Source organism: Neovison vison, chromosome 2, assembly GCF_020171115.1.
Source record: "Neovison vison isolate M4711 chromosome 2, ASM_NN_V1, whole genome shotgun sequence".
Classification (NCBI taxonomy): domain Eukaryota; kingdom Metazoa; phylum Chordata; class Mammalia; order Carnivora; family Mustelidae; genus Neogale; species Neogale vison.
In genome coordinates, this window is record NC_058092.1 from 166,541,472 (window position 1) to 166,554,271 (window position 12,800).

At 41.8% G+C, this 12,800-nt stretch overlaps 1 protein-coding gene across 3 annotated transcripts in view; it reads right to left on the reverse strand.

Annotated features, from left to right (window-relative positions):
* Positions 1-2,531: 2,531 nt before the first annotated feature.
* Positions 2,532-12,800, reverse strand: part of A1CF (APOBEC1 complementation factor) — a 79,379-nt gene continuing 69,110 nt past the window's right edge. For all 3 annotated transcript variants that reach the window (XM_044239521.1, XM_044239519.1, XM_044239520.1), the window contains exons 10-12: positions 10,525-10,661; positions 9,688-9,830; positions 2,532-6,413 (exon numbers count right to left, since the gene is read on the reverse strand). In XM_044239521.1, coding sequence (XP_044095456.1) covers positions 6,262-6,413; positions 9,688-9,830; positions 10,525-10,661 — 432 coding nt within the window. In that variant the 3' untranslated portion in view covers positions 2,532-6,261. The remainder of the gene's footprint in view (positions 6,414-9,687; positions 9,831-10,524; positions 10,662-12,800) is intronic.

Here is a 12,800-nt window from a genome sequence, read left to right on the forward strand (position 1 = left end):
GTATTCTACAAAGTAGAGGCTTGTGGGCTTATAGCAGGAGGGATAATGATTTGTTTAATTCTTAATCTTAGTGAAGAAAATAAATGAAAATAATGAAAAAGAAGTTCTATAAAAAAGGAAAATATCAGTCAATCTTATTTTCTATTAAGAAATATTTGAAACCTAAGCCTCCGCCTTGGGTTCAGGTCATGATCTCAGGGTCCTGGGATCGAGTCCTGCATCAGGCTCCCTGCTCAGTGAGAAGTCTGCTTCTCCCTCTCCCTCTGCTTGTGTGCGCGCGCTCTCTCTCTCAAATAAATAAATACAATCTTAAAAAGATAAAAGAAGGGGCACCTGGATGGCTCAGTGGCTTAAAGCCTCTGCCTTCAGCTCAGGTCATGATCTCAGCGTCTTGGGATCGAGCCCCGCATCAGGCTCTCCACTCCACAAGGGAACCTGCTTCCTCCTCTCTCTCTGCCTGCCTCTCTGTCTCTTTGTGATCTCTCTCTTTCTGTCAAATAAATAAAATCCTTTAAAAAAAAAGTAATATTTGAAACTTTATAGGAGTTTCTATGAGGGTTTTTGTAGGGAAGAGTTCATGAGCATAACAATGAAGTGAGATAGAGGAGTTTGAGCAAACCTGTGTAACACGGAAAGGAAAAGGGAATGGGTAGCTTGAGGGTGATCATGAAGGAGAAGTTGATGTGTTCCTCTCTGTTCATGAGACTCCCATCCCAGTCAGAAAGAAATTGTTGGGCCTTTTTTTTTTTTAAGGTGTACTTGCTCTGGAGAGGATAAACCCAATTCTACAATATTTGAAAGAGAGAGAAGAAAAAAAAAAAGAGCCGTAAAGATGGGGTCACTGTATGTTATTGGAAGTGGGACATATTTGTGAGTAGCAAGGGCTATCGTTAACATGGATAAAGTGGGGAGCACCTGGGTGGCTCAGTTATTAGCCATCTGCCTTTGGCTCAGGTCATGATCCCAGGGTCCTGGGGTCGAGGCCCGAGTCGGGCTTTCTGCTCAGTGGGAAGCCTGCTTCTCCCTCTCCCACTCCCCCTGTTTATGTTCCCTCTCTCGCTGTCTCTCCCTGTCAAGTAAATAAATGAAATCTTAAAAAAAAAATAGATAAAGTGGGATCACAGACATCAGCTGGGGCTATCCCTGCCAGCCGGGTTGGACCGTCACCCCAGAGAGGCTGCTGAACTCTGGGTGGGGTTGACATTCTTCAGGCTCCAAGAAGTTCCGTCCAGGAGCTTACCTTCTTTAAAATGCAGTTTCTTGGCATCTCCCCTCCCCTTAAACAAAGTAACAATTATGAAAAGTGAACAAGGCATATTCAATAGGAGAAAACTGTGAGGGGGAGATGCAGAAGTGTTCTAGATTTCATTCCAGGCACATTTCCAGAAAAATAAGTGAATTATTTTTCACTTCTATATGGATTACTAATTTCTCTTCACTATTAGGTGAAGTTTAACGTTTTCTTTTAACTTTCCTACAGAACTGAGGTGACCTGGGGATGCATAAGGTTTGCGTTCTCCCATAAATGAGCCTGTCTGTTCAAGGCATGCACCGCTGTCCCTATTAAACTCACATATTTTGCTTTCCGTATAAACACTGTACGAAATAGATGGCTTTTAAAATGGGCATTTTGGGAACTATAGAATATTCTGTATCCATGTTTTTACTGAATGAAATTTTAAAAAAATGTTTCACTCTGTAAGTAAAGTGATAGGGTCAGAAAATCTCATTTTTCTTATGGTTTTACTCATTGGCTTTGCTTTGTTCTAATGTTGGCCAATATAAACATATATCCTGGTGGGCACATTACATTTCTATGGCTATGTTCTTGCAAAGCCTAAAGCATTTTCAAGACATCACCAGAATGAAGTAAAATCTCAGCTTCAAATTTGATGATCATGTTAATGAAACATATAACTATTACACATCAAGTAGGAATATTAATTTCCTAGTTTCTCTTGTTTTCCAATAAGTACATTAAATTATGCTATTAATATTTTCTTTTAAAAGTATTTATCACAGGGGCATCTGGGTGGCTCAGTGGGTTAAAACCTCTGCCTTCAGCTCAGATCATTGTCCCCGGGTCCTGGGATTGAGCCCCACATGCTCTCTGCTCAGCGGGGAGCCTGCTTCCCTTCCTCTCTCTGCCTGCCTCTCTGCCTACTTGCGATCTCTCTGTGTCAAATAAATAAATAAAATCTTTAAAAACAAAACAAAACAACAAGTTCACTTAAGGTGTCATCTTTGAAACCTAAGTTACATCTTGGACAGATACATCTACAATAGGTAAAAATGTATCCGTAAAATATAAAAAGTACCAAATCTCCAGGTTAAGTTGTAGGTACATTTCATCTCCTGGGAATTTCTGTGTGAATGCAAGGAAGAGGATCAAGGAAGAGATCATAGCTTCCTGTGTATCCTGGGACACATTGTTCACTTTTAGCGGTAAATTCCTTTGGGAAATCTTGGATAGGCCTGGAGTTGGACAGCAATAATAGATTTTATCAAACTTTGTAGCTTTGGAAAGACAATTTACTCAAAAAAACTTTATTTACTAACCCTCATTCTTAAAAAGGCACCCTAGAGAATCCCCTGTCCTCCATGGATTCAAATCATGACTCAGTTGTCCAAGGCAGAGCTATAAAACAGTCATTGAAAAATACAGTGAAAACAGCATAAATTGAAAATTATATTGAGGCCATATTTATGAAAAGCTAATCTAAGTGATTGGAGGAATGTGTATTTCTTAAAACTTTTATATAAAACTAAAACAAACTTCCCAAGCAACTATTTTCTATACATAGCTATACTGTGCTTTCCATCCACCATTAAAAAGTTAAGGGATTCTGTTTTGTTAGATATGTATTGAAGTCAGTATTTTCTTCACACGAGGTAGCTTTCTAGCAGCACTTTGGGTGTTTTTATCCAAACACAGTGTGGTTTGGCATGATACCAGGATTGGGCAGGAGTAGGAGGAGAAAAACTAGCTATGTAGGGGAATGGTCACTTTGTTACAGTTAAAGATGGTCTTCTAGCTACAGTAATGGGCTGGGAGAGAAGTATAGGAATTTGAGAACAGACAACATTTTTACAGGTATGAAGATAGATGTCCAATCTCACTGCTTGTCCATTTCTTCCTAAGTAACAGTGGTTGCTTTTAATGTTCACTAAGCTGTTAATTACCGAAACGTAGAAACTCCGTTCTAACTTGCTAGATGCTTCTAAATGTTTGATTTGGGTATTTTGTTATCACTTGGTTGGTTGACTCATTTTATTTTTATTTTTGGTTTGTTGACTCATTTTAAATTTCCTCTTTATATAAAGAGTTTTTTTTCTAAGAAACAATGAAGTAACAAATAACAAAAAAATAGAGGTTGATGCACAAGATATAATAGGTCATAAGTAGGTGCTAATTTCCCGAAGTCTAAAAATATAAACATCATGCAAAATAAACCTTTGGTTTTACACATGATTTTTTTAAATCCCATTTTTTTTTAAAGTTTCACACTCAGTATAGCTGTATCCTGAGTTGTAGAACTGTGTAGTTGCCCTACAGTACTTAATCTGGGCAAAGTAAATACAGATGGCACAGTAGACACATTGATACTTTCTATGAATATGTTTTAGTGGAATTCAAAGTATTCTCTAGATTTTAATAGAGTGAAACCACATCTACTCACTTGAATAAAATCAGTCCTTAGGAAGTAAATGTACAAACACTTGTGTTTCCCTAAGCAAGAAATGAGATGGTGTTCTGGGGGCAATTTTCTTGACACTTTGCCAGTTTTTGTATATTTAGGTTTCTGTTCTGAGCCTTTAAAAAAATCATAATAATTTAATCTGGAATAAAAATTTTTCTCATAAAACATTCCTTAATAACTAACTATTCATTCTGATTACATTTAAAACTTTTCTGGATCAGACCTTCCCTTTGGCATTGGCTAGACATTCAGAGCACTGTTTTCTATTTTCAAAGATTTTAAAGAACATGAAAACTTTTGCTCTTGGAATTTGGAATGCTTTTTTGGACTAAGTAGGAACTTGCCTGCCCCAATGTCATTACTCTTTTTGAGTATAAAAGCAGGTCTGTAGGGGAACGTTGATTTGGACCTTAAGAATTGCTGATGGAGGAATTTTTTACTTTCTCATTTTTAGAATTAGTTTGGGCCAAGAGTTAGTTTGAAGCCAATATGAGTTACATTCAAATTCCTACTTTTAATGAGATGAATATTTATAAAAATATGATTTGGCTATCTGTTTTAACTTGGACAATTTTTTTTGCATTTTTCTATTTAATACAAGTGAAATAAATCAAGAAAATATTAGGGGGGGAGCATTGAAATAGAAAGACTATAGCTATTCCCAAAGTTAGCTACACATTGAAATCATCTAAGATCTTTAAATGCAGGGGCCAGGCTCCTGCCCCATGATATTCTCATGTAATGGGGATTGGGCACCATTTTGGCATTGGTGGTCTGAAAGACACTCCAGGTGTTCCTAACATGCAGCCAAGTTTGAAACCACTGGCCTATGGACTATGAGGGACATGTAAAGCCAAAAGCACCAAGCCTTTCAGAGTGTGAGCTATAGCCTCGAGGCCTTTGATGTCTGATTGGAGTTAACAGAACTGAAAGGTTATAGGAACTTTTCATTGTTACTGAAATTTAGCTGATTTTGACTAGAATCTGGGCTGATGTTGGATCACAGAATTCTGTTCAAGAGTTGACAAATTTTTCTGTCTTTGGGTTTATGTTTTCCTTTGAGTCCTATAAAATTGTACCAGGGCACAGGGATTTTTTTTTTTAAACTGGAAATTCTGGTGCTGTATGTCTTAAGCCACTAAAGAGACAGAAGCAGTGGTGATAGGTAATTGGAGTTCAGACCTCAATTATTTCTAATTTTGACAAAAAGTGGTCATTTACAAGTATGTCAAGAAAGTAGTGCCTTCTGTTCCCTCTATCCCAGTTTTTGTAGCTCTGGAATCCCCCTGAGATATTCCTGGAGAGAGGCCTAAAGCCCTAGAGAAGTTGGGTCACAAACACCCTTGCTGGTGTCTAAGAATCCACTTCTAATCAGTAGTAGGGTGTGTGTCTGTAAGGTTTTCTGTGTCCACTTCAAGACCAAAAGGCTCAAATATGGTAAAGCCGTCTGATACTTATGGAAAATGGAAGGAAGGGAAGGTAGATTTCTTGGCAGACTGACTGTAAGTGGGTTAGACAATCCAAGGCCAACCCCACATTAAGATAACTGTCTCTGAATGCTGGATGGTGGTCAGGGTATTGCAAAAACACCAAAGAAATAAGAGTAGACCTTCACCTCTTTCCTTGAAATGACTTTTCAGCCCATTTGCGGAATAGGAAAAAGCATTCTAAGTGATATTCCTATAGGTTGGGTGTACATTTTTATGGTATTTGACATGATCAAAATGAGACTGATGTGAAAATAAATCCAAGTGGACAAAGTCAAAATGTTTAAAGGGAGAAGAGTCCATTTTAAGTCAGGGTGCTTACTGTGTTGGGAGATGCTTCAGAAGGATGGGGGGTGGTTCAGGGAAGGAGAGGTGTGGGCTGATGAGTTTAATAAACACTGGGTCTGGACTAATTTTATCCTTATCTGCAACACACCACATGGATTTCCAAGGGGTCCCCAGGAGATGGAAAGGGCAGGGAGATGGACACCCAGGACAGATTGATGGGTCATTTTCAGATGGAAGTGATGCTGGCCCCATCAAACCTTGGGTTGTCTTTCACAGACTCGGGCCTGAGAACATACCCCATGTGGTACGCAACAGGGAAAGCATTTCTACAAAATCATCCTCTCTCACCCTCCCGCTGCCTGGTCATGACTTTGTGTATCACAGAAGCGGCTATGAGCTGGGATTAAGGCTCTGGAGTTTGCTTGCCTCCCCTTGGTGCTCCTGACTGGCCGGGTCGGCTCAGGCCCCGAACACTTGCTGGTTAAAAGCCCTCTCTCCACGTCGTCAGGGAGCATAAACACACGCCCAAGACCCTCAGGAACCTTGGAGAACCAACTTTTGGGGACAATGGCTCTTAAGCTTTCTGGTGGACAAGAGGCTTCTTGATACTTGATATCACCAGGAATATGTCCTTGTGTCTTGATTCTACCATTAGCGTAAGCTGAGCAGTCTCCAGAAAGGCATCTCTTTAGGAAAAGTAGGACTTGTGATCATATAAGGAAACTGAGCGAGAGGTTTATTTCTTCTGGATAGAGTTCTGTGTGTTTCTTAACTTAAAGCTATCTTCAGAAGGTTCCATATCCATCCCCTCGGGCAGTCACTGCAAAAGTGGGGTAGACCTCATACGTCGTATATGCTGCCAAATCCTGTCCAAGGGTCACCGCTTGCTTGAGCTGGGCTGCGGACACGGGCGCCGTTGCACTGGGGACAGCGTATCCTGGAGGAGGAGGTGGAGAAAACTTTATCAGAAGCCATGCACATTTGCTCCCTCCTGCTTTATTGTCTTCTCTTGGGAAGACCAAAAGTTAACCTCACTTAAAGCCAAAAGTTAATATGTAGGTTTTTAAAAAGTGAACTCAGGTGACCTAATACCTAGATTCTTTGATTAGGGGACAACATGCCTCAAAGTGAGGTCAGCTGCGTGTACCAGAACCGCTTCATGCTTAGAAAACTGGAAACCCGGGGGAGAGAGTCCAAGAAATGGAAACTTAAGAGGATGCCAAGTTGGTTAAAGCTTGAGATTGAGAACTTTTGCAGAGGCTCTCAGAGTTTATAATGGAGTGGAGGTGATTGACGGGTTGGCCGGTCTGAGGGGTGGGGCTCTGTGGGTCTGCTGCTGGACCCATGCCCCCCACCTAAATGAAATGTTAAAAACCATTGCTTTTACTGAAGACATATAAGGAGTAGGTAGACCAGTAGGAACAATTTGGAAAGTTTTAACGTGTTTCTGCATAGCACCATACAAGCAAATACCTGGTCTGTTTAATTTAGACCCAACTGTGAAGGGCCAAGACCTCTTGTTTCACCACCAAGCTGTAGGGCTTTGCATGGTAAGGAGGCCACCATGCGCGGTCACGTTAGGATGATGTGTGGCTGAGGGACATTCGCTTTTAGAGAAAAGGGCATCACCACTATTGTACAAAAGCAATGTTTCCCTGGTAATGTTTAAGATCAAAGTTAAGCTAATTCTGAGATAATCCAAAAAGTGTGACGATGACAAGAAAAAGGGGAAAAATTTACATAAGCAACAAACGGGGTCCTGATTTAAAACAACAACAACAAAACCATCCATTTGGATTATGTGCTATGGCAGTCATCCCAAGCCCAGACACACTGATTTCTTTCTGGTGGCTTCTCAGGAAGTGGTGGCAGGAAGCTGGCTGGACTATATTTTAAAAAATTATATCCACTCGTTGGCTTGGGCACTTTGGCCAGTAATGTTGACTAACGCACTACTGAAGTTTGGTATGTTTTCCAAGGATGTGAGAAATGTGTTACCAATTACTTTCATGATTTTGGAAAGAGTATTTCTAAATAAGTGAGTAAGAAAGACCCACGTGTGAGAGTATGTGTGCATGTGTGTGTGTCGTGTGGATTTTATCTTTGGGAATTTTGAATTTTCTTTTTCAATTTGGCCACTTTCTTAAGTGCAAGAGTATTTGGACTTTAAACAGATTCTTCCCTTGGAACCTATTATTCTTTGCTTGACTCCACAGCAAAGTTTTAAGAGAGGCTCTCAAATTCTTAGGCATTCCCAGAACAACTCTCATGCCCTAAATATTTTCTACCTCTTGGAGGAGCAAACAGGAGAGAGGACAAGATCAAACATTCTTAGGTAAAAGCGAATTCTTTCCAATGTGCAAGCAAACTGTAACATTCTGACAGGGGCTCATTTATTTTTATAGTACATTAGTTAGCTGTCTTTGGGGAGCAGCTTTCCATGAGACAGGGGCTCAACCTTCTCCAGGAACCAAGAAACCCTGGCATAGGTCCCCAGTAGACGGACATGTCAACACCACATTCTGTGAAAAGCAAGCCTGAGACTGATGGCCCCAGTCCAGCCCAGGGGACCTGCCCTCTATGGTGGCAGCTGTTGCCTTGGTAACCTCACGGGGGCGCACGACCCATCTTCCCCATGTTCTCTGGAACAAAGCTGGAATTGAGGTAGTGTTCATGTGTGAAATGTGTTTAGTTGCTGGGATGGAAAGCATATTTGCTGTTTTTGAGAAACAAAAGAAAGCGAGAGTGAGCCCAGGTGTTACAGATGAGAGGAATACAGCAGTTCTCATGCCTGAACGTGACCAGCACGTGACAGAATGGACTGATAGAAACGCCCCATGTCTGGGTCCAGTCAGATCTCTGACTTGGTCTTAAGGGAGGTCGGTTGACATAGTGACACGTTGGAGTGACCAATGTCTTCAAATGAAATGAACTTTGGTTGCTAAAAAAGAATGGGATTATTCAAGCTAACTGCTAAGGAAGGATCTACAAAACAAATTTCTTATCTGGTCACTTTTAATCTCTAGAGGGTTCATTTTTTTTTTTTTTAAAGATTTTATTTATTTATTTGAGAGAGAGACAGTGAGAGAGAGCATGAGCGAGGAGAAGGTCAGAGGGAGAAGCAGACTCCCCGTGGAGCTGGGAGCCCGATGCGGGACTCGATCCCAGGACTCCGGGATCATGACCTGAGCCGAAGGCAGTCGTCCAACCAACTGAGCCACCCAGGCGTCCCCATTTTTAAAAAATTATTCGCATTTGTCGTAGGTACATAACAAATGGGGAAAAGCCTTTTAAATAGGACCCTGAAGGTGTGCCGATCTACAGACCGGCTTTATTCTGAACAAACAGCATAGGCTCCAGTCCAAAATTATAGGGCAGGTAAATGAAAGCTGATTATCTACATACTGAAAGGTTCTTGCTCACTCTCTGTCTCTCTCATACACACAGTTTTTGACTTAACACAATTTAAGAAAAGCGTGATCTAGAGTGCCTGGGTGGTTCAGTTGTTGGGATCGGCCTTCAGCTCAGGTTATGATCCCGGAGTGCCAGGATCGAGTCCCACGTTGGGCTCCCTGCTGAGCAGGGGGTCTGCTTCTCCCTCTGGCCCTCATCCCACTTGTGCTTGCTCTCTCTCTCTCTCTCAAATAAATAGATAAAATCTTAAAAATAAAAGAAAAATGTGATCTACACATTTCTTTCAGAAAGCAAAGCCATAAAAGTCAGGTTGAGTCAAAGATTCAAGTTCCAGGACTCCTTCAAAGCCAGTTGACTTGGCCCCATTCCTTCATCTTTCCTGTCCTGGGTTCCATCCGCTGCACCCGGCCTTTACGTTACAGCCTACTTCTTGCAGCGTCAGGACCATTCCTGGCGTAATAAACCACGTTGAGCATTTAGGGAAACGCCTGGCAGGCAGAAAAACAACTATTGCTAGGTAGTTCCGAACTCTCTGACCAAACAAGGCAAAACCCCACCCATCCAGGCACAGAGACTGGTTCTTTCAAGGTCACACAGCTGGCTGGACTCCTCTTCTGCTTCCCGCTCACTCTTATCTCCTACCTTGATGGTTCCTGCATCTGCCCCGTGTTTTTGGCCACAGAATGTGTAACCGGATTTATTGTGGGTGGGGTTCAAAAACAACTCTCAGAGTTCAGGGTACCAGGGTGGGGGGCGCTGTTTCTCAAACACCCCGGGCAGGGTGCCATGTTCCCCACCTGGGAAGGCGGTGGCGGCGGCCGCCGCGGTGGGGGCATCGGCCGCGTCGGTGGGAATGCCCAGCGTCTGCAGGGTATACTCGGCCGCGTAGGTCCTTGCTTCATCCACGTAAGCACTGAGCTTCGGAGGCGTGAAGGGGTGGCTGCAAGGCAGAGTCAGGTGTTACCTTTGAGGTGCTGAGATGGGACAAAACCCAAGTCGCTGTTCGTGGGCTAAGAGGAGCTGATGATGGAATTTTATCCGCGTGGTTTTCATTCTCTTTGTATTGAAGACCTCTACAGGTGTATGTGCAGACGACAGCGGGGGGCCAAGAGGACATTCCTGGAGCACACCTGGAACTCACCACATGGCTTTTCTAAGGTACACGTGAAACAGGACGGTTCCTAAAACGTGTACCCAGTCAGGCTCCAGGCGGCGACACTCACCCACAGAGAGGACCTTTGATCCAAAATGTAAGTGACCTCGCATAGGCTGTGGTCGTGGATAAAATGGCAATTTCATATGGTTCAACCTAAATACTACACAGATAAAAGAATGGACTCTAGCTCCGATTCCTGTTGCATTTTATGTCTGCACTTTTTTACTGGTTGCTTACACTGCGCAGTCTACATTGTATGAAATTCGGAACCTCTGAGATGTCAGAGCCCCCGATATGTCAGACCCCCCTGGATACGTTCATCCCAACTACACATCTCAGCGTTTGTGTTTAATGAAACACAAGCGAACAGTAGACCCAAGTGTTTTGCTTATTGGGGTAGTGATAAAATACACTTGATCTACAAGAGACTCTTATTCTAAAAAGCGTTGAAGATTAGGAATTTGGAGATGTTACCCACATTGCAGGATTCTGGCTGGCCAGGGCAGGAATGGTTATTTTGTATAAGAAAAGTTGTCTTTGATCTTGTCCAATGGCCGAGTGCAGCTGGTACACTGGTTGTCCCCAGTTGTTTTTCTGACAAACTTCTTCTAATATCTACGAGCATGAAAAAAAAAAGTGATTTCCCTTTCAAATGTCACATTTGCATGATTTCTCGAGCTTTCAGGGTTTTTAAACTCTAATCTTCAGTATTTAAGCTAATGTTAAGAAAATAGAAAATGCCACAGGGTTTAATGACTCATAAAATTTAAGATGAACTCAACTTGAACTCCATTTAAAATGTTATGTTGATTAATTCACAAAAATCATTTTCACACCATTTATTCTAATATGTTTTTAGTTGAGTTCATTTGCTGTAACGTTTTTACCAATAGTTTAACTTTACGATTTGTTTGATGAATTTATTCCATTAAAAACAGTGGACATTGCAAGCACTTCTGTGGCTGCATTTCCTCATGACTACCATCAATCCTTCTATTTATAATGTTTTAGAGAAAATAACCTAAGAATATACTTACTTCATGTCGTTTGTCATAGGGTTTTAACTTCACATTTTCATAAAAAATTGAGTTAAAAAGTTTAATGGTTATTAGTTACTGGTGAGCATTAATATATGGATGTGGACAGAGGCAATGTCTTTATTTGGCAAAATACCACTTCTGGCTGTTTTTACAAATATCTGAGTTTTACAATCTTCCTGCATGCTTTTTTCTGCCTTTTTCACTACTCCAAGCTGAATCTTGTCTCCAGACACCCATTTTTTTTTTTTTCATTCTGCAGTCATTTTCAGTGACCTACCAGCCCCAGTGCTCCCATGAGTCAGCAGGTTCAGGAAACTGCAAAACAGGGCCTCACTGTGAAAAGAATAAGACTTGGGGACCGAACAGTGCCCCGGGCTGACTCCATGGAACTTCTTATCTCATTGGTTCTGACACGAATCCAGCTGCGATCGCAGGGCATTTTCCAGTTTATTAAATTTGTAGATTGCTCTTTTATCCTCTACTGACTTTTGCTTGTTACGACTCTTGGCTCTGTAGCATCTCTTGTTGTCTACAAAATGTTCCCGGAGGGTCCCGGGCACCAGTAGACTGCTTTAGCTGGCAGACATTCTGCCTGCCTCTTTGGGCCTGTCATGCAAACACGCGCTCAGAGAGTATGGACTCTAACTCCTGACTCTGCTGGGCACGCCTGGTATCCTGGCTCTTGTCTGATGACCTTGACCCCACCATGGGGTTGTTAAAGCTCCATCTATGTTTGTTTGTGGTGGCATCACCTGCAATTTCTAAGCCATCCTTGTAGAGATGCAGAGACTAAATAAAGAACTTTCATTAGTTAGTTGGGAGAGGTGTTCCTTACATATCCCTATAAACCATGACCAATTTCTTTTTTTTTTAATTTTTAATTTTTTATTAACATATATTATTAGCCCCAGGGGTATAGGTCTGTGAATTGTCAGGCTTACACACGTCACACCACTCACTATAGCATATACCCTTCCCAATGTCTATAACCCCACCACCCTCTCCCTACCCCCTCCCCCTGGCAACCCTCTGTTTTGTGAGATTAAGAGTCTCTTATGGTTTGTCTCCCTCCTGATCCCATCTTGTTTCATTTTCTCCTTCTCTACCTCCCAAACCCCCCACGTGGCCTCTCAAATTCCTCATATTAGGGAGATCATATGATGATTGTCTTTCTCTGATTGACTTACTTCACTCAGCATAATACCCTCTAGTTCCATCCATGTCATTGCAAATGGCAAGGTTTCATTTCTTTTGATGGCTGCATAGTATTCCATTGTATATCTATATACCACCTCTCCTTTATCCATTCATCTGTTGATGGACATCTAGGTTCTTTCCATAGTTTGGCTATTGTGAACATTGCTGCTATAAATATTGGGATGCATGTGCACCTTCAGATCACTACATTTGTATCTTCAGGGTAAATACCCAGTAGTACAATTGCTGGGTCATAGGGTAGCTCTATTTTCAACTCTTTGAGGAACCTCCATGCTGTTTTCCAGAGTGGTTGCACCAGCTTGCATTCCCACAAACATTGTAGTAGGATTCCACTTTCTCCGCATCCTCGCCAACATCTGTCGTTTCCTGACTTGTTAATTTTAGCCATTCTGACTGGTGTGAGGTGGTATCTCATTGTGGTTTTGATTTGCATTTCCCTGATGCTGTGTGATGTGGCTCACTTTCTCGTGTGTCTGTTGGCCATCTGGATGTCTTC